Here is a 22,583-nt window from a genome sequence, read left to right as displayed (position 1 = left end):
AGTGAACGGATACTGTCATTGAACTTGTACCCGCTTTCTAGAATTTTTTGCAAGTCTACATACTTCAAACAACTTCAGCATATAGTGTCTGAAGTTCATGCATATATATGACCGAAGTTCAGTCGTTTTTTTCCTGATCTTCAGCTATATATGACTAACGTTTAATCACTTTTGTCTGACTTAAGCCATTTCTGTTCGAAGTTCATGCACAAATGATTGGAGTTCAAGTAAAAATCACTGAAGTTAGGCAAAAATGACTAAACTTCAATAATATATATGCCTGAAGTTCAGACAAAAATGACTTAAGTCAAACCATTTTTGCTTGAAGTACAGGCAGAAAGGCATAAACTTCACTCTTATATAACTTAATTAAGAGATTGTGTCTGAATTTTTGTTTTGCCAAGTCTAACTTCAGTCACCAAATGTCCGAATTGGTATATATGCAAAATGACTGTGTCAAAACAGGCAGCCCCATGAAATTTTTACTCCAAATTCGCGTTTTATAAGACCTATAAATAAAAAAAGGCTCTTATCAGTATTTCTTTTATACCCAAAGCTCGATACGAGACCTCTAATAAAGAGTGATCAACGGATTATATCCATTACACCGCCACCACCGTCTGTGGTGGTCCAAAATAAGTTAATTATATTACCTTATAGGATGCGACAAAGGACTAGCTAGTTCTTCTAGTAGAGTACCTAAAATAACTAGAAAAAATGAAGCATATCTAGCTTGGAAAAGTATAAACAATAGTACTTTGCTCAACTTTTTTTAGGTTATATTATTGACTTTAAAGGAACATGACAATATGCCACCATGAATAAACAGCACTTGCTGAGTGTACTGCCTGATATTTTTCTAATAAAACCTTATGGTACAATCCACTTAATGAAGAATAATAGCACGTGCTTCCATTAGTAGTTTATTAAAAAAAAAAGAGGCATTAATCGTGCTTTAATAGTGAGTGAATTTAACTCATATACACTAATAGTGAATGAATTTTACACTATCAACGTATTTCGATATTTGTGCCTTGTTTTTCTTGGTACTGGTGATTTCTATTATCATAATGAATTACTTAATTATGCGATGGGATATACAATGTCGACAAAGTTAAACTCTATTGATTTTTATTTCTTCTTTTGGTGGGAGGGATGCTATTTTTTTCCTTCTTCTTGTTATTTTACTATTATACGTTTAGTCTTTTAATTTATAGAATAGTAGGTGGAGACTCTTGAGTAGACCTGTTACTATATGATAATATGATGTTGCATCATATATACTAGTCCTGTAAGTATGATTTATAATTGAAAATGTATTCTTATTACAACATTGAAGATCAAGTTGATCACTACATATATCTCCCTTTCTTCTCCAATTGGTTTTCTATTATTCTTCTATTTTCATCATCCATGGCCTCTACAACTAATTTCCTTATCTTGTTTCTGTTCATCATCTCTTTTCTCTTCTTCTTATTTCTCCTTTGCTATTTTGTGAGACTAAAGCTTTTATGCAAATGTGAAATTTGTCAATCTTACATTACATCTAGTTGGTACCCTCAATTCACCAATTTGTGTGATTGGTATACTCATCTTCTAAAAAATTCCCCTACTAGAACAATTCACATACATGCTCTTGGCAACACCATCACCGCGAACCCTGAAAACGTCAAATACATGCTCAAAACAAGATTTGAAAATTTCCCAAAAGGGAAATTTTTCTCAACAATCTTGGGTGATTTTCTTGGTAGAGGCATCTTCAACGTGGACGGGGATTTATGGCAATTTCAGAGGAAAATGGCTAGTCTTGAACTCGGACGAATTTCCATAAGATCATATGCATTTGAAGTAATCAACAATGAAATCCAAAAAAGACTACTCCCATTATTAGCTTGTGTAGCTAATAAAGATGAGATTTTGGATTTACAAGATATTTTTAGGAGATTTTCTTTTGATAGTATTTGTAGATTTTCCTTTGGATTGGATCCAAAGAGTTTGGAATTAACACTTCCAATTTCACAATTTGCTATCTCTTTTGACTTAGCATCACAATTATCAGCTGAAAGAGCCATGAACTTGTCTCCAGTAGTATGGAAGATCAAGAGATTTTTCAACGTAGGGAGTGAAAAGAAGTTAAAAAAAGCCATCCAATTGATCAACATACTAGCACAGGAAGTTATAAGGCAACGTCGAAAATTAGGGTTTTCGAATCACAGGGATCTTCTATCAAGATTCATGCAGGGGGATATTGTCAACGAGACTTACTTAAGAGATATCGTGATTAGCTTCCTTTTAGCTGGACGAGACACGGTTGCATCTGCATCAACAAGCTTCTTCTACCTAATCGCAAAAAATCCGCGAGTAGCTGAAAAAATTCGAGAAGAAGCAAATGAAGTTCTTGGATCAAATCAAGAACTCACAAGTTGTGAACAATTGAAAGAGCTTCATTATTTGCAAGCAAGTATTTATGAGAGTATGAGACTTTACCCTCCAATCCAATTTGATTCAAAGTTTTGTTTGGAGGATGATTTTTTACCTGATGGGACTTTTGTTAAAAAAGGAACTAGGGTTACTTATCATCCTTATGCTATGGGACGAATGGAGGAATTATGGGGTGTTGATTTTATAGAATTCAAGCCAGAAAGATGGATTAATAAAGATGGTGTTTTTTCCCAAGAAAACCCTTTTAAGTATCCAGTTTTTCAAGCTGGGGTTAGGGTCTGTTTGGGGAAAGAAATGGCTCTTGTTGAGCTTAAAAGTGTGGCTCTTTCATTCCTCCGGCGATTTAACATCGAAATAGTTCATCCATCACACCACATCCCTATATTCTCTCCTGGTCTGACTGCGTCCTTTCGTGGTGGTTTGCCAGTATTTGTGAGGGAAATTAAGCAAAATTGAACTTGAAAACTTGCTCTTGCTTGTTGACAAATGTAAGTTTTTTTTTTTTAAACCTTTTTTCTTGGTCAAATTGTACCATTTATCAGTGAACAATATTTTCCTCCTTTTTGGCCAGGATTAATTGGCTTTTTATGGGATGGCATATATGATCAATTTCTATTTGATGTGGTTCTACCTTTTTTTTCTTCTACTGATATGTTTTATTTTATGTACAAAATTTCTAGTTACGAAGAAGAATTTGGTTATTTTGGTCCTTCTATATTTGCAGTCTTTTGTTAATGCATGGACTGATCAGTTTAGCACAGAAGTTAAATAATTGTATAATTCTGTCTCTGAAAGATTCAATCTTAAAAAGAACAATTTTTCGTAAGATTCAATCTTGCTATTATTCATACCACATGTTAGATTATATTTATCTGTATTCGTACATTGTTGAAGAATGAAAAAAAAGTCCCTCATCGGTGGTTAATGAGATGGGTGGTCTCCTTATATGGACTTGACAATCCTCCCCTCATAAGCTAGTTTTTGAGGTTGAGTTAGGCCCATGATCCATTTCTTTACATGGTACCCATCTCACCCGATGTTAGGCCCCCAAATTAAATTGCCCACGCTCCAGATGTCCAGCCCTGGGCGTGAGGTGGGGTGTTGAAGAATGAAAAAAAGTCCCTCATCGGTGGTTAATGAGATGGGTGGTCTCCTTATATGGACTTGGGCAATCCTCCCCTCACAAGCTAGCTTTTGAGGTTGAGTTAGGTCCATGATCCATTTCTTTACATACATCGATATTATTTATGTATTTGTAATTTAACATGGGATACTGTGAAGTATTTTCTTAGTCAACTAGAAATTCTCAATGCAACATGCAAGTATTAGTTCAGAATATCATTCACTCAAAATGGGTTTTAGTGCACAACACTTAGGATCTTGCATCTCAGTCTTATAGAACAATCTCACTTATGTAGTGGTACAGTTTGTGGATCGATGGGCTGAATTAAAAGAGAAGAAGTTCACAGCAGCTCGATGGAATGAATTAAGAGAAAAACTAAAGTATTATAAGTAATATATATGAGGGACAAGTATTTCTCTAACAGAAGATACCTACATCAAGACATCTTAATTTTTTTAAGGATGATATTAACTAGTCTTTCCAGTTTCCACAATTCATGACCACTTGGACTGATAAAATCATAAAATTGGGTTTTCACTAATCACTAAAGCCAAGATGACATATATAGTCATTGGATTTTTTTTTTTGAATAGTCAGAATGGACTAGACACTTCGTATCTTGCAAAGATAATAATAATCTCTTTAATAATGACTAATTGGCCCATTTGTCTTTGCTTTTATATATGTCATGGAAACTTAGTCATTCGAGAATGGACTAGAGATTTCTTATACAAAGATAATAATCTCTTTAATAATGACTAATTGGCCAATCTGTCTTTGCTTTTATATATGTCGTGGACATTTTCAATGAAAGAGAAACCATCTTATCTAATTTTTTCAATACATAGTCTTGTACGTTGTGAATTGTGATCAAAGCGTGGATCAGTTCCATATAGCTATCAAATATTTGAGGAGATGTATTAATATTCTAAGCATATGTATGTGGCTAAACAATATGCTACAATCATCTTTTCGAAACAGTCGAATTGTGCAACCATTTCATTCCAGAGTTTCATTAAGATAATATAGAAATTAGGGGTGCATGTACATGGATCGGGTTGGTTTGATTTTTTTAAATACCAAACCAAATTAATGGCGTTGGATTTTTAAATCTATAAATCAAACCAATTAAAGTAGGGTTTTTCAATCTCGATTTTTTTCGGTTTTTTTGGGAGAGGTCTTCATACAAAACATAGTAACTTTTACTTCAAATATTTCTTTAGTCCTAGTAAGATACAAGTAGATAATTAAGGTGTTTATTAAGAAAATAATACAAAATGTGAGATGGGTGATGACATTGTATTAAAATATTCAACAACTAAAATAATAAGCCGGTTAAAATAAATATTGCTCATTAATAAGCCATAAAGAAAATGATCATAATCTAAAAATACTAAGTCGTGCTAAAATAAGTACGGCTAATAAGTATTAATTACATGATAAAGTAAAAAATAAAATTAAGTCATGTATTTTCACTCTCTAAACCAATGATGCAAAACTAAATAATAGATATCCAAAATTATTGTTACACCTACCGTTAGAATTGAATTTCTTTTGTTAGCATTAGTGTTGAGTTGATTTTGATTTGGACATTATTTGATTTACTAACATCTATGGCTATAAAACTAATTGACATTCAAAATTCTAAGTCCAAACTTGAAATAATATGTTAAAAGACAAAAACTATGAAAACATTTAAGAAATATTTATGAATTACATTACAAATAAATAGTTTTATGTATAAAATATTTTTAAAAATTGAATACATGTAATGTCGGATTGATTTAGTTCGGTTTGACTTTTTTTTAGCTAAAATCAAACCAATTATGATCGATTTTTTTTTTGCAATATCAAACCAAGACAAACCAAATCACTAGTTGAGTTTTTTTTCTCGGTCTGACTCGAATTATTAGTTTGATGCGGTTTGTCGGTTTTCTTTATACACCCCTAAAGAAATCTTTTTTTTGCGCGGATTGCCCTTTATTTGGGGTGGTCTTTAATTTTTGCCCTTCAAATTGGTGGTCTTTAAATTTTACTCCTCGCCTAGCATCCCAAGGTTGTGGGTTCGAACCCCAACTTAGTTAAAAAAAAAAAAAAAATCGCAAGGCAGACTTTGCAAAATTTTGCAAATCCCTTCAGGCAGAATTTGGGCTGCACAGACAGAATTTCTGCCCCTACAAATTCTGCCTGAAGGGTCAAATTTAAAGACCACCATTTTGAGGGATAAAAATTAAAGATCACCCCCTCCCAGCGAAGGGCAATCCTGCAAATTGCCCTAAAGAAATCATGCTTCCACTATTTAATTGTCTCTCCAACATACTCCCTTATGTACGGACTTGATACTATTTATGAACCAAACACATAAAATAAGATTCCAATTATTTGAGATAGTGAGACCCGAGTGCAGAATATCTACATGCCCTAACACCAGGCGTAGGTCATGTACTCGAAAGTAATTATTGTATTTTTTATTTCAAATTTACAAACATGTAATGATAAGGTAGTCTGTACAGTGTGAAACCTATTCGGGCTCGTTTGTTAGGATGGATAGAGAAAAATAGTCCTGGGATAAAATTAGTACCGCCTTATCCCACGTTTGGTTGGAAAAAAAACTCGGGATGGATTAGTTATCCCGGGATTAGAGTGTCTTTTTATCCCACCTTGAGGGTGGAATAACTAATCCCGGGATTAGTTATCCCAGGATAAGCTGTTTCCAACCAAATGACCCCGAATTCATGTTATGTATATATTAATATATACTCTATATTCACTATAATAGTATAAAATTATTCCGGACAAACAATGCCATTATAGAGAGGTGTATAAATTATAACGGGGTAGAAACCGGCTACGGAATGCAATTCGCACGTCGGAGATGGCAATGGCCCAATACATCCTGAAGGCCCAACATAGATATTGGCCCATTATGCAATAGCTATTGGGTTATTCACACAAATGTCCCTCTTTCGGGATGGTCTTTAACTTTTGTCCCTGAAATTTGCGGTCTTTAATTTTTGTCCTTCAGCAAGTTTGGCGCGGCATAAATTAAATTTCGGCCAGCATAGTTGGCCTTTAGCTTCGGCATATGTATCATAACATCCCACAAGTTATGCCAAAAAAAGATAAAACTTTCAGCATTCAACATAATATAAAAAAACGCATCGATTTAGATTTCGCTCTTCAACATATTTATCATCACATCCACACAAATTATATCGAAAAAATCAAAACTTTCAACACTCAAAACAATCTCAAAAATACTACACAACTTATGATACATATAACTTAATTCCTGAGAACTTATGTCGAGTGAAAACATGTCTGGATATATATATATATATAGTATATTTTTTTTTTTTTTAAAAAGACCAGGGATATGAGGAGTGACAAAAGTTAAAAAATACCAGTGCCTTTGAAGGACAATTCCTGCAAAAACTTGTCACAAAGTATCGCTCTCGTCATCTTCTAATATATCAACAAAACGAGGGTTCGATCCCCAGCAGCAGCAGTTCCCAAAAATCCCAAAAAAATCCCACGCCCAATTTCTCGCGCGCTTTTAACAAGAAGTAATGCAAATCGCCGAGAAATTGAAACCTAAGAAGCGAAAATCACAAAACAATGCTACTGACGAATCTCCGGCACCGTCCATGCCGGAAAAAGTTTCCGGCGGAGAATCTCCGGCGGGAATCTCGGTCTCATTGTTCGATTATTCAGTTGAGAATCACTTTAAAGCAGTTGATACTATTTCTAAACTCACCGGCGTACCGGAAATTGATGATACTGATAAAGATGAACTTAATCGCTTAGCTTCCTCCATCACATTCTTAACGTAAGTGAAAACAATTACTTTTGAAGTGAAAATTTGTTAATTTCATGTAATTTTGTGAAATAATTGTTAATTTCATGTAATTTTTTAAAGCTGAGATTAATCACTTAGCTTTCTCCATCACATTGCTAACGTAAGTAAAAAACAATTACTTTTGAAGTATTTGTGATGTGAATTTCATGTAATTTTGTCAAAGTTTGTTACTTTCATGTAATTTTTGTGAAAAGTTTGTTTATTTCATGTGATTTTTAAAGCTTTGCTTCCTCCGTTACATTCTTAACGTAAATCGAAACAAATTACTTTTGAAGTATTTGTGATGTGAAAAAATTGTTAATTTCATGTAATTTTGTGGAAAAAATTGTTAATTTCATGTAAATTTTTTAAAGCTGAGATTAACTGCTTAGTTTCCTCCATCAGATTCTTAAAGTAAGTCGTAAAATTACTTTTTATTGCTCAAATACGATGAATTTTGAGCTTTTGTGATGTAAAATGTGTTAATTTGATGTAATTTTTTAAAGCTGAGATTGATTGCTTAGATTCCTCCGGCACATTCTTATTGTAAGTCAAAAAAAATAGTTTTTCTTCCCGAATACGATGAATTTTGAAAATTTCTGATGTAGAAATTTGTCGTTTTTACGAATTATGAGCTTTTGTGATGTAGAAGTTTGTTAATTTCATGTAATTTACTTTTGAAGTATTTGTGATGTGAAAATATGTTAATCTCATGTAATTTACTTTTGAAGTATTTGTGATGTGAAAATATGTTAATCTCATGTAATTTACTTTTGAAGTATTTGTGATATGAAAACTTGTTAATTTCATGTAATTTTGTAAAGCTGAGAGTAATTGCTTAGCTTCCTCCATCACATTCTTAACGTAAGTCGATAAATTACTTTCTCTGCTCAAATATGATGAATTTTGAACAATTTATTCATTTTTGTATTTTTTAAAATTTTTTGTAACATCCAGAGAATGGCGATTATCTCAATTACGAAAGAAGAGAAGTATTTGTGATGTGAAAATTTGTTAATTCATGTAATTTTTTAACTTTAGAAGTATTTGTGAGGTAAAAATTTGTTAATTTCATGTAATTTCTGAAAGCTGAGAATAATCGCGTAGCTTCCTTCATCACATTCTTAACTTAAGTCAAAAAATTAGCTTTGAAGTAGTTGTGATGTGAAAATTTGTTAATTCCATGTAATTATTTAAAGCTGAGATTAATTCTTAGCTTCCTCCATCACATTCTTAACGTAAGTTGAAAATTTTACCTTTTGTGCTCAAATACAATGAATTTTTAACTTGTGTGATGTAAAAATTATCGTTTTTATAATATTTTGCTTATCTCGTGACATGCAGAGAATGGCGATATCTCAATTACGAAAGCAGAGAAGTTAAATTTGCTTGTGAGAATGAGAATTCTAAAGGAAAAGATGTGGTTGGTGAAATAAGTTTGCCTCAATTCTCTTCGGCGGAGGTTCCGAAGGTACATTTATTTGATATTTTGCTGAAATTTCAATGCTTAATTGTTTCTTCCTGGACTTAGTTTTGATGAAATAAGTTTAGTTTATGTATTAAGCAAAGTAAAACTTTTTTTTTTTTTTGCAGAAGCAGTTGGTGAATGAGCAGCCAGTTCCGAAGGAATCGAGGTAGGCCGAGTTATTACTTTATTTTGTATAGTGTAACGTGGTTAGTGATGATTCATATAGCCGATCCCAACTTGCTAGATCCGATCCCAACTTGCTAGATGCTGAGGCTTAGTTGTTGTTGCATATGTCCTGGCTTTGTATCTTTCTGGAGCTATTTATGTTTTTCATCCTGTTTGCATGTTATTAAGCTATAAATGGTGAAACTTACATATGGATATTAAGTTGGTGGGAGAGCAAGTTATGTACGAGAATTGACTTGGATGTATATGTTTCACCATTCGGAATGCGGAGCCACTATGTACATTGTCATTCCATCAGTCAATAAAAAGTTATGATCTTGTTCTCTGATGTACTTTTTATGTACCTTCTCTGTACTTTTCAGTAGAATCTTTACTTTTTCCTATCAAAAAAGCAAAAAAGTTATGACCTTGGTAAGTATTTATGTAGCTTCCACCTAATGGAAGGTAGGCTTATGCATCCAGCCCCTCTATAGGTTTCTTTCTTTTCTATGTTTCACAATCCGTCCCTTTTCCCGGTGACCATCAACAGCACTATCGGTGGTGCCATGTGTTCCGGTGACAATTTTGGCAGCAAAGCAATTGTTCCTGTAACTTTTCAATCAAAACAATCCCTTCTTTTGACCACCAAATTTGCAGTTACTGTATTAGAAGTCCTTTTTAATAAAGTAAGGTGATTTTATTAATGAAGAGTCCTAAGAAGGTACTGCTTAAGTACAAAAGATCCAAAACCAGAAAATCTCCACAGTTTATGGCATCAAGGTTTCCAAAAATTCCAAAAGAAAAGCTGGATTTTCCAGCACATTGCGCCTACACCACACGTATAAGTTCTGTATCTATAATTCACAAAAGAAATTTTTGTTTTCCCCCTCAAAACAGCTACTGTTCGTTTTTGCTTTCTGGTTAACTCCCTGATTTAGAATTGAAGTTTTTGTTCTCAGGAGTTAACCATGATTCTTTTGTGTATGTAACATGCATCTACTTGATGCCTTCCTAATACAACATCTTATTTCATCCCCAAAAAAAAAAAAAAAAAAAAAAACTACTGTTTGTTTCCAACCAAATAGTCGACATGATGCACAGCAGAATGGTCCTTCAAGTTGGCTTCAAGCTCTTCTCTATCTTCTGAATTTTTCCAGCTACTTGCTTCACATAAAGGCAATGCGTCATCAGCATATAGTATGTGCGAGATAGACAACTTCTTAATGCAGAATCCCTTAATCCATCCATTATCTGTTTCAGAAGTCTTCTTCTCTCCTTGTTGTTTCATAGTACTGGAGTTGGTTATTGAATCTATTTTCTGAACATTGACTTTTTGTAACTGCTTTTTTCTTTCATGCTTCCATTTTCTCATGATTTGTCTGTTACAGATTGTGCTTGTGATCTCTTGAATATTTTGGACAAGACTTCATTGTGTTTTTGGTTACACGCTGTTCAATTTATTTATAGATTGGTTTGCAAAATATTTTAGACTGGTGTCTACATTGTATCTTTTGCAGCAAAGACTTTGTAATGTATGTTGGAGGTCTGGTGTGGGGGATGGACTGGTGTCCCCAAGCTTATGAAAATAGGGATGCTCATATCAAAAGTGAGGTACCTCTCTTATAATTCTACTTTTTGATCGTTTATTTATCGTTCTCAAAATAATAAAAAATCAGAGATGTCAAATGGCAAGTCTGTTTCATCTCCAATTCTTTTTCTGGTATCTTCTCTTTTGTTCTAAAGAGAGTACTAATTGCTTCTACTCATACATGAATTCCATGTCCAGTACTGAACTGTATAATGAAAGTTTTGAAAAAATAATAATAAAAGATCTATCACTAACACTTGACTATTCTAAGCAGACATTCCACATTCATTATTGTTTATTTGAGACACTTGGTTACTACAGAAAATGAAAGCTAATCTTGATTTGTCCAGAAACATGTTAAGGTAACAATGTAAGAGAAAATCTGGTGAAAGAGTAGGGAGCAATGAATTGATAGATCCTATCTTCAAGTTACAGTAGCACAGGGAATTTTTCGGTTTAGTTATGGCATTTTCCAGGAACTATTTGATTCTTCCTCTCAGGGAGGACAACTCATGGAATTTGCACCTAAGGAGACACCTAAATGACTGGGAAATAGAGGACATGATAGCATTGATTGGGTGTCTACAGAACAGCCCAGTTCTCACTCAGAAAAATGATAGGCTTAAGTGGGGCAGTAACAAGGACGGTTCTTATTCTGTCAAAGAAGGCTACCTGCTTCTGACCTCCAACAAGGACCTGATTGATCAATGGCCTTGGAAGCTGATTTGGAAAATCAACTTACCGCCTAAAGTCTCTTGTTTCTGCTGGGTCGCTCTAAAAAGGGCTTGTTTAACTCTGGACAACCTCATGAAAAGGAAATTTCATCTTGCTAATAGATGTTACATGTGCCATTGCACCTCTGAAACCATTAACCACCTATTCTTACACTGTCCAGTTGCTACAGATGTGTGGAATATGTTCCTCACTTTGTTTGGTTTGCAATGGGTTATACCGCACACTGTCAGGGAAGTTTTTGTCTGTTGGAGTTCTTGGAAAGTTGGGAAGGTCATCAGAAGAATCTGGTCTATGGTCCCTGCTTGCATTTTGGGTGCTTATGGTTGGAAAGGAACCAAAGATGTTTTCATGGTATTGTAACTGCCAGCTCAAATCTCAAGGCCAGATGCCTGACTACTCTTTTTAGCTGGATTAATTTTACCCCTGCTTACAACCCAGACTCTTTTTTGGATTTTATTAGCTCCTTAGTCTTATGATAGATTCTTGGATTTGCCAGCTCTCTAGACTTACAATAGGTTTTTTGTTATCTTTGTATGAGCTGATATTTCCTCCTCTTTTGTAACTATGCATCCCCTTGATGCCTTTGTGATTATAAAACACTTACATCATCAAAAAAAAAAACTGTTTTAAAAAGCTTTATGGAAATGCAGCTGTTTTCGGGTGTGTCATTTAGTATGACGGCTTACACATCAAAAGTTATTATGTCTGGAGCAGTCTTAGCGCTCCAAGGGAGTATCATAGAGAGGGGGAAGGAAATGGAATCAACTTAATCAGTGAAATGTAATTAATTTGGCGTTTATAATTTTTACTTACTCACTCTGTTACTGAGTGTCTCATGTTGATTTACTTTATCAAGAAAGGTCATCTTTTATCTGCTCTTTTTCAACTATATCAAGGACGCTTACTCAGATATCCATACTGATTTCTTGCTTTTTCAATTAATTCTGTAGTTTGTTGCAATTGCTCCTTATCCTCCTGATTCATCACATCACAAGATTGGTGCCCCACTTACAGGCAGAGGTGTGATTCAGATATGGTGTCTGTTAGATCTCATTCAAACAGATTCTTTTGTGAAAGAAGATTATTTAGCTCAGGTTAACAAAAAGACAAATCAAGATCCGACAAAACGTGAAGCAGCTAAGGGAGAAACATCTGGACCTCAAAAACCTAAAGGAAGACCGAGAAAGAACCCTGATGAAGCAGTTAAGGGGGAATCATCTGGACCTAAAAAACCTAGAGGAAGACCGAGAAAGAACCCTGATGAAGCAGTTAAGGAAGAAGCATCCGGACCTCGAAAACCACGAGGCAGACCTAGAAAGAAACCTGTAACTGAATCTTTAGGTGATAGAGATTGTGACGACCTCAATTTACAACCTCTTGCCATAGAGTACCCGCAGCAATCAACTGAACTTCCTGTAGATTTGTCTTGCGGAAATATGATTAAAGCCCAAGTTGATTTTGGGCAAAATCAAGAAAGATCTGTTAATGCGGCATCTCTAGATTCTCAGCTTATTGCTTCAAAGAGGAGAGGGGTGAGAAATAAGGCAAGATTGAAAGGTCAAACTGAGAATTCTGGTGTGACTTCGTTAACACAAGATGTTGCTGAAGAGTCTCCAGTTGTGGGAGGGGTGAGAAATAAGGCAAGATTGAAAGGTCAAACTGAGAATTCTGGTGTGACTTCGTTAACACAAGATGTTGCTGAAGGGTCTCCAGTTGTGAGTTCCCAGACATATGCTAGCAATGGTCTTGTTTCAGCAGGGTCCAATGAGAGTGGTGCCTCTGCAAAGAGAAGAAAAAAAGGAAAACAAAGAATGGAAAACCAAACCCATGATTCTACCTTGCCCTTGCTAATGCAAGATGTGGATGAAGAATCTCCCAACATGTCCCAAATACCTGAGAGCCCTGGCATTGTTTCCTCACGGTTTGATGAGAATGGTTCTCATATAATGCAGCACATACCAACGGATGTTTCTCTACCTAGAATGGTATTATGTTTAGCTCACAATGGAAAAATAGCAAGGGATGTTAAATGGAGGCCTTTAAATCATCGTGATGTCTCCAGACATAGAATGGGTTATCTTGCTGTGATACTGGGAAATGGAGCTTTAGAAGTGTAAGTTCTCCCTTTAAACATTTTGCTCTTATGTTAAAAATTTAAAAATTCATGGAAAATCTTTATTTTGTTCTGGATTCCTGGTGGGATTTAGAACAGAATGAATCCACTTGATGAAATTAGTTTGTTTGGAACACCTTAATTTTGAAATTGGAAAGGAATAGGGCCACCAATTTTATAACCTATTAGAAGCTTCAATGATGAGAGTGCGGCGCAATGGAACTGTGAACATGAATTAAACTAAACCCATTTCCAAGTCCCATTTTTTAATCCTTTCCTTGGTGTCTCTATCCTCACCTTCTAAAAGATAACGAGGATGCCTTTCCTTTGTTACATAAGTTATGGAAACTGGCGAAGACGTAACACATGAGAGTTTTCCTTTCCTTCACTCCACAAGGCCCATAGATGGAGCACTGCCGAATATCTTAGACATGAGAAAGCAACAAAGCTTTCTAGATGGACTTCAAAAGAAAAATCTGCAAAGGATGTATAGTCAGTCATGATTGTTTTCATAGCTTGTATAGTCAGTCATGATTTTTTTCCTACCCTGTTCTTCCTCATTTTTAAGTACTTCTTTTAGTTTTGTAGAGCTGCTTGCATTCCGTCTTTCTCCCACCATAAATGCCCTGTCTTCTATGTTGTACGGTTATGCAATCTCATATTCCTCATTATCTAATGCAGGTGGGAGGTTCCTTTTCCTCATACAATTAAAGCTGTCTATCCTTCACTTCAAAAGAAGGGTACTGACCCTCGTTTCCTGAAATTGCAACCTGTACTCAGATGTTCAATGCTGACGTGCTCTGATGGGCAAAGGTAGTTTAGTGCTTAGAGTTCGATTGCTCTTTCTTTCTGTTTGATGATTCAAAATGACTTTGCTGTGGCGTATTTATTATGATTTGTACATATGATTTCTTAAGAAGTTTTACTTCTGCATGCATTTGCATCCTTTCTTTATGACTTGGAGTGTAGTTAACATTCTTTGTCTTGATGAAGCTGGGATTATGTGTCACGTGCTGAACTAAGATCAGGAAAATTCTTGAACAGTACCATTCGAATAGATTTCATGATTCAGCATAGTGTGAATGGATATGGGGTTGTAGACTTCAAAGTTGGCACTTAGATAAGTGTTCCAACTTCACAGTAGATGAGCAGCATCTCTCTGTATTGGTTGAGCTTTCTGCATTATTAACTTTGTCACCTTGTATGATATGTGCATAACCATATCTGCTAGTAGTCTTCCATTCCCCCACAACATTCATCTTATAAAGCCCCGTATTGGGTATTGTGTATGAAAGCTTCGTAACTTTTAAATTGTCTGTATTACAAGTTTAACATTGTCCTTAGTGTGCAACTTGTTTATTACTGTAAAGCTTATAGCATTTTCTCTTTCTACATGGTCTTTCAATCTCTCTTATATTAACCTCTCTCGTTGTTTCCATCTCTCTTGTAGCATTCCGTTAACAGTGGAGTGGTCTGCTTCACCTCCGCATGATATGATTCTCGTTGGATATCATGATGGAGTGGTACTGGTTCTGATATTTTCTTTTTGTTTTCCTTTGCTTTTTCAAAATATTTCTATAGGCAACGGTATATCCTGTTGCATCCCTGAACCCTAGTACCTGTTTCAAATCTTAAATGTTGGAGTCAGTTTGTCCAATATTCTTGCACTTATTTCATACACTTGAAGACATGCTGCTGCAAAGTATAATAATGTCATTATTTCTAATCAATAATCTGTTCATGTTAAATGCATTTTGAGCACTCACAAAAGGTCGAGAGTTAGGGACAAGTCCACTGGACTCTTTTTTTTTTATAATAGGGACTGGACTTCTATTATTTATTATTGTGAAACTGATAGATGCTTTTGGATAGGTTGCCTTGTGGAAGTTTTCAGCCAATAATTCATCTAAAGGTATCAATTAACTTCTCTATTGCGCTTTTTTTGTTTGTTTCAGAAGATTCAACTAAATGAGGCTATTTTGTAAGCTTATTCCTCTTTTTTCTTGTTCTAGTTTAGGTCATGTGTGCAGCATGACTTGAATGCTGTTTTGTGTTTAAAGTTTGAGTCACATTCTTCCTTCTCAAAAGACTTTTCTCAAGTCATATCATCACTATGCCTCCTCGGTTAGTGCTTTTTGTACAATTGTAATTTCATGTTACAGTCTTTTTGCCTGCAGACACGAGGCCTTTGCTTTGCTTCAGTGCAGATACAGGTCCTATTCGGGCGCTTTCCTGGGCACCGTTTGAAAGGTTTGTGGTGCTAAACTTGTTCGATGCTATGATTTCTCTTTGTCATCTCCAACAGCAATCTATATGGAACTTCTCTAAAATAAAGGCCATGTTGCTTTGGGTCCATCATGTGAATTAACCATGTCTTGTGCAGTCTACCTACACTTGCCTTTAATTTTTTGTAAATAGGCATTAATTGCATTATCCTGTAACTGGTAAAGTTGGTGGCTACTTAGTTATTTTGTGGCTTGAAAATTGTAGGGTGAATCAGCGTGAATGGGTTTGTTGTGATGTGTATATGTCAATGCCAACTGTTTTCTTATTGGTACAAGAATTTGACTGTCTAAGCTTCTCTTGTATTTTGTCTGGTTTGTTGATTGGTTTACTTGATATAATGTTGTATGCAGTGATTCCGGGAGTGCAAACATTATCATCACAGCTGGTCACAAGGGGCTGAAATTTTGGGACTTAAGGTATGCTTGTTTCTATATGCTTTATGTCCTCTGATAGTCTCTATCATTGTGATTTTTTCCCTTGGTAATTATGCCCTTTTATTTTCGTCCTGCTGAAAGAATAGCAAGAAGCAGAAGAGATACATAATGAATCAAAGTAATCCATACACATTTTTCTGTATTTCTTTCCACTCTCAGTCCTCTTAGTCTTTTGAATATCAATGCTTTTTAAATAAAAGAGTTGCAATTTTTCCTTTTCTGTGATTAAATGTGTCTTTTTTTCCTTGAAAAGACACATTTTTAAAAAACATATATTTTTGCTTTGATTAGTGTGTGTATATATTTAAGCTTTATCTTGCATTATATGTTGTTTGTTTAGTCCCAGGGCTCGTCATACTTTTGTGAACTATACATAGTATAGGCTGAAGCAGTATTCAGTAATGGGATATAACCTGTTTTATATTGCTTTGCTGTAATTTCTAATGTAAAACCTTTATTTGGTTCTCCGCTCCTGCGCTGATAGTGATAATGGACCGCCGGTTTTTTTGAAAATTGTTTATCCTCAGATTGTGAGGGTACTTTCTCATTCTTTTGCTAAACAGTATCATAAGGCAACATGGTTAGAACACAGTGGTCAACCATGCTACATGATATCTACAGTTGCCAGTTCGATTGATTTTTTTTTGGGGACTTTCAGCATTATTTAGGTTGCAAAGCCCATATCAGTTACTTGTTGTATTTGCCTTTTAACATAACACACACACACACACATACATACATATCTTTTTTTTCTTTTTCTTTTTCTTATATCCTACTTTGTATTTCTTACAGGGATCCCTTCCGTCCTTTGCGGGATTATAACGTGGGCCAGGGAGTGAATATAAGCGGTGTGGATTGGTTGCCAGAGCCAAGGTATGAGCATATGCCGCTAACGAATTTGATTTAGATATCTACTTTTGACATCTTTCTCTCAAATTGCATTTGTTAATGTTCATAGATTTATCGTAATATCATGTGATGATGGGACACTAAAGATCCTGAGCTTGCCGAAGGCTGCATATGATGTACCTGTCACAGGAAACCTTTTAGTTGGGACGAAACAACAGGGATTCCATAATTTCACTCGGTCTCTACTTGCGATATGGAGTGTGCAAGCTTCTCCAGTAACAGGTTTCAACTTTTCAAATATCTGTACAGCTTACATAGATTTAAGTAGTGTCAAAATGAGATATTTGTGAGTGATCAAACAAGTAATTGCATTATGACACTGAATTTTTTTTTTTTTTGGGGGGGGGGGGGGGGGGGCGGGGTGGAGGGGGGAGGAGGAGTTGAGTTGTATACTGTTTCATGAGGCTTCTGTTTACAACTTGCACCTTTTGTTTTCGCTAAGGGGGACTTAGGAGGGGGTAGAAGAGAAGGGAGTGCGGTCTTAACTCTATTTAAAAAAAAAAAAAAAAAAGAATTATGCCCAATTGGGCAGTCTTAACTCTATGCATAGACAAGTGAGGGATGGCTCAGTGGTTAAGCACCTCCACCCACGACCAGTAGGTCCTGGGTTCGAGTCACACTGGAGGGGAAGTGTGGAAACACTATAAATCCTCCTAAAATGGGAGGGGAAAAAAAAAAAAAAAACTCTATGCATAGTGGCACAGCTTGGATGAAGACGAAGGAAGCTTAATTCTAACGCCTAGGATGTTGGGGTTGGGACCGTTGTGCTTCTGAAAAGCGTATTTTATATCAATAGATAAAGTTACATTTTCCTTGAATTCTAACTTATTTTGTAATCCAGTCTGATACATTTTCCTCAATTTTTTTTTTTTTTTGCGAGCTCTAGGCATGGTTGCATATTGTGGGGCAGATGGTACAGCTGCTCGGTTTCAGGTGTGTATTGGTTAAGATGATTTTTTGTTAGACCTGTTCTTTTATGGTTTTTCCGGCTATATTCTTCTTTATATCGAATATTCGGAAGGGTTGGGTCGGCATCGTTACTGTAGTCGTATAAGTCTGGAAAAGGGATAGAAAAGTTATACTACAGGAGTTTATGTTAAAACATACAATGAAACCTATACAGTTTACCCGAGGAGGATATTTCAAAATATAAATTGTCCATTGACACTGACATCTGTGCTTTCCTTAAACTTGCCTGGAACTACAATATTTCCTAATTTAGTACTATAATCTGTCTTTTTTTTTTAATAACCGTGGTGTTCGGGTCAGCTTGCGCGCCCCTCGACTAATTCCACAATAGACCTGCCACCTCCCACCAGCAATAGGTACCAGGTAACTCTATCTATCAAGGCTAAAACACATGGGAAGAAATCACCTAGTGTCTTTGTCTCTGTTGGAATTGAACCTGAGACCTCATGGTGCTCAACCCGCTTCATTAACCACTAGGCCACACCCTTGGGTGCACCGCAATCTGTTTATTTCCTTCCATTTAGTTATATTTTACCCCTAAATTCCAGTCATGAATCATTGTTCTCATTGATATGAGAGCAAAGTAACTAATATGATTTATGTTGCTGTAAAAGGTCTGTTGAAGACTCCGTTTCAATGGCCATGCCGCCTTAGTTCTAGCACAAGATGCAGACTTCGTATCAGTATAACCATGTTCAGCTTATTTTTTTCCCTTTGGGTCAATATAATGGCACTTTTCTTTCTTTTCTTTTTCCCAGCAGATTTTTAGATTAAAGATGTGGCTTCTAATGTTTTGATTTCCCACTGTATACGTCAATAAATGCGAAAATGGTCTCTTAAAATTTGATTCTACAGCATACATTTTATGCATCCTCTCTTGAATGACGAATTGTCTCCTCTGAAACTGTGGATCACTCGTCCAATTCTCTCTGTATCAGCCACCTGATAAGTTACAAATCCTTTCAACATCTTCACAACATGCCTTTCCTCTGTTTATTCTATCTATCTCACTTCGATTATTTTCCTTAATGCACTCATATTCTTTGACTGCACAACCTTTTGGCATCTTTAGTGACCCTAATGGCTTTTAACTCTTCCAACTTTCGAACCCTTGATTTATCACTTCCCAATATCTTCGAAGTTGCGGTTTCAAGTTTCTATGTTCTTGAAATTAAAGAAGAGAATTCCTAAATGAGAGTGTGTCAATAAAGCAGTTGACGGGTCTGAATATGCATGATTTATGGTGTACGCCCAACATTAGGCTCAGGTTTTGTGTGGAATATCCAAATGCTTCACTGTCTCTGAATTTAACTCCCGATACAATCTGCTAGCTTTACAGTGGCAGTAACGTTTCTCATTCGGCAATCTGGTCTCTCTGAGTATTCAATGTTAGCTCGTTCATTCAATAGCACTTTTCTTGAATCATGATGATGCTTGGCGTCCTCTCTTAGTATTGAGCCGAGGGTCTTTCGGAAACAGTCGTCCTACCTTGGTAGGAGTAAGGTCTGCGTACACTCTACCCTCCCCAGACCCCACGTTGTGGGATTTCACTGGGTTGTTGTTGTTGTTGTTGTATGATGATGCTTGGCGTGATTGCTTTTGAACATATTTTGTGTTTGACGAGCTTCAGTCTCTCTGTATATTAGCACGTAAAGAAATACTTACAAATATGTAATATTTCTTGAGAGGTAAATTATATGTTTGTTCGATTGGAGGCCTTATTTATATTACCATTATTATACTCAGATGACTAGCAGAATGGTGAGTGATGCTATGAGGAATCGTACCCCACATTTTCTGTGTGGATCATTTTCCGAGGCTGAATCAGGTATCACTGTCGTTACTCCAGTGCCAAATATTCCCTTTCGAATGATCTACTCAGGGAAACAGTGGCGTGATGCCACCCCGAGATCTCCACATGGTGTCAACCGAGCGATAGAGCAATCAGATCAACAGCCGCTGGGTAATATTTTGAACTGCTCTACTGATTTTCGTTTACCCATGTTTTGCTACCTCAATTATAACTCCGCGATACCTATACTGAACATGGTTCATCTTGTCCTCTTGCAGCTCTATGTTATGGCAATGATCCGAACGTTGACGGAGGATCAGATGACGAGTTAGTGGCTCAGAAAAGTAATCAAACGTCCAACACAAAAACAAAAACCACGAGCAAGAGTACGGAAGCTGTTGAAGAAGAGCGAAAAAGATTGAAGGAGAAATTCGAAGTGTTGCCTCCCAAAAATTTGTCGATCAATCGAGTAAGATGGAATATCAACAAAGGTAGTGAGAGATGGCTATGCTACGGAGGAACTGCCGGGCTGGTACGCTGTCTAAAGATTGATTTATATACTGTTTGAGTAACTAACTACGAGAGGAGGATGTAGATTGTAAGCTTGTATTAGTATTAAATTAGCAATGTATACACTATCTATAAGTTATCCCCTTAGAATTAGTCTATGTTGTTGTATGTATATTAGCAATTTCAAGAGAAGTATTGGGGTTCATTGAGCATTGTTCATTAACCCCTCCTTGAGAACTTTAGGCTATGTTTGTAATTGTAAACACTCGGTACGAGTAAGTCTTAACCTAGTATAGTGCTTAGTTTTTAATGAATAATATCTTTACTTTACCAGAAAAATAAAACGAGCATAAATGTTTCTCTTTGTTTGCGACTTATTCAGAATAAGTTATAATTGGATCCTTAAGTTGGTGGATTTGTCTGTATTAAGGTTGACATCAAGTTTAATTTATGGAGGTACACAATTCGATTTTACTTTATATAATACTCCTATTATTATTACTCTTTGCGGAGCTTCTTTTTGGTTTCTCATTTGATGTTCTATTACTCTAAAGATTTGACCCTCGTACCTAGGAGTTAAGATCCTTCTGTTTTCATTTTCAACAAAAGAATTGGAACATCGTGATTCAGTTGTAATTACAAAAGTAAATACTTACCTGCTCAGGATATTTACACCAAATTAATACTTAATGTCGGGAATGTGTACAACTCCAATAAATTTTTCCAAATTACAATATTACATTCCATCTATTATAATTTATGTGACATTATTTTCTTGTATCTATTCCAATAAAAGATATTTTTATATTTAAAAATAATTTAACTTTAAACTATTTATTTTTTCAATAATCAGAAACTTATATATACAACACAAATGACATGTTCGCAAGTGACAAGTTCTATTTTTTTTTTTTAATTTCTTGAACTTGGTGTCAAACAAATTACCTAACCTATCTAGGAACAGAGACTATAAAATTACTTTTTAGGAATAACGTGCACCCACCATCAAACTTGATACATAAGTCCAACACAAATTTGGAAAACCGAAAAGGTAACAATCAATTCAATGGCATTTAACACAAACTAGGAAAAAATAACACAAACCAATAATTTCTCCTATTTTTCAACCTTTCGTCTCCCCTTTATTCACGGACTCACTCTCACTTTAAAAAAACACACACACAAAAAAATAAAATCCCTATATATATACCCCAATACAAGCAAACACAAAATTCTCCCAATAGAAGAACTCTTTTCTCTCTTTTCTTCTCTTTTTGTTGTACAACACAGCAAAGAAAAAAATAATGGCTTCATCACAAGCCGCACTTCTTCTCCAAAAACAACTCAAAGACCTAAACCGTCATCCTGTTGACGGTTTCTCAGCCGGTTTAATCGACGAAAACAACGTTTTTGAATGGAGTATAACAATCATCGGTCCACCAGAAACACTCTTTGATGGCGGTTTCTTTAACGCCACCATGTCATTCCCTCAAGACTACCCTAACAACCCTCCAACCGTTAAATTCACAACAGAGATATGGCACCCTAATGTTTATGAGGATGGTAGGGTTTGCATATCGATTCTTCATCCACCGGGTGATGATCCAAATTTTTATGAACTTGCTAGTGAGAGATGGACACCGGTACATACGGTGGAGAGTATTATGTTGAGTATAATATCGATGCTTACGAGTCCGAATGATGAATCACCGGCGAATGTTGATGCAGCAAAGGAATGGAGGGATAATAGGGCTGAGTTTGTGAAGAAGGTGAAACGTTGTGTGAGGAGGTCACAAGAGATGTTGTGAGGAAAAAACCCTACTTGCCTTGCATGCAAAAGGAAAATAGAAAAAGATAAATATTTATTTACTTTTTGTTTTTCGGTTTTTAGAAGTATTATGATTTTTTGGTATTAAAACTTTTGATAAGTTGATGATTAAAAGCTTAGAGTTTTGACAAGTTGATAAATTGGATGCATTATGGTTTGGTTAATTTCCAATTTTTATTATTGCCTGTTGCTTTCCTTTGTTTTGTTCATCTTGCTATTTTGCTGTCCATTATTTTCTTTCCAATTGAGCCGAGTGTCTATCGGAAACAATTTTGTACTTCAGAAAAGTATGTTACATCTTACGTACCCTCCCTAGACATCACTTATGCGATTACATTGGGTATGTTATTGCTGTTGTTGTTATTGTTGTTGTTGTATGGTTT

General features: G+C 35.6%; 3 protein-coding genes across 6 annotated transcripts; all 3 read left to right on the top strand.

Annotated features, from left to right (window-relative positions):
• Positions 1–1,136: 1,136 nt before the first annotated feature.
• Positions 1,137–3,166, top strand: LOC132633628 (cytochrome P450 94C1-like). Its single transcript, XM_060350156.1, has one exon. The coding sequence runs from the start codon at positions 1,315–1,317 to the stop codon at positions 2,896–2,898; it is 1,584 nt and encodes a 527-aa protein (XP_060206139.1). The 5' UTR covers positions 1,137–1,314; the 3' UTR covers positions 2,899–3,166.
• Positions 3,167–6,997: 3,831 nt separating this feature from the next.
• Positions 6,998–20,732, top strand: LOC132629841 (uncharacterized). Of its 4 annotated transcripts, none has more exons than XM_060345229.1 (15): positions 7,005–7,394; positions 8,748–8,874; positions 8,997–9,037; positions 10,554–10,647; positions 12,310–13,472; positions 14,154–14,285; positions 14,923–14,995; positions 15,345–15,384; positions 15,635–15,722; positions 16,109–16,174; positions 16,985–17,065; positions 17,151–17,323; positions 17,988–18,034; positions 19,817–20,033; positions 20,141–20,732. In XM_060345229.1, the coding sequence occupies exons 1-15, from the start codon at positions 7,135–7,137 to the stop codon at positions 20,428–20,430; spliced, it is 2,892 nt and encodes a 963-aa protein (XP_060201212.1). In that variant the 5' UTR covers positions 7,005–7,134; the 3' UTR covers positions 20,431–20,732. The 4 variants fall into 4 exon arrangements, with proteins under 4 accessions (XP_060201215.1, XP_060201212.1, XP_060201213.1 ...); XM_060345230.1 differs by having other exon boundaries at positions 7,006–7,394; positions 15,650–15,722; XM_060345231.1 differs by lacking the exon at positions 7,005–7,394 and adding an exon at positions 8,615–8,641 and having other exon boundaries at positions 10,554–10,642.
• An 888-nt stretch (positions 20,733–21,620) lies between these two features.
• On the top strand, positions 21,621–22,440 carry LOC132629842 (ubiquitin-conjugating enzyme E2 7-like). Its single transcript, XM_060345233.1, has one exon. It carries the CDS (start codon positions 21,677–21,679, stop codon positions 22,178–22,180), a length of 504 nt encoding a protein of 167 aa, XP_060201216.1. The 5' UTR covers positions 21,621–21,676; the 3' UTR covers positions 22,181–22,440.
• Positions 22,441–22,583: the final 143 nt, after the last annotated feature.

This window comes from Lycium barbarum, chromosome 3 (genome assembly GCF_019175385.1).
Source record: "Lycium barbarum isolate Lr01 chromosome 3, ASM1917538v2, whole genome shotgun sequence".
NCBI lineage: Eukaryota > Viridiplantae > Streptophyta > Magnoliopsida > Solanales > Solanaceae > Lycium > Lycium barbarum.
This window is presented reverse-complemented; position numbering and strand designations above follow the sequence as displayed.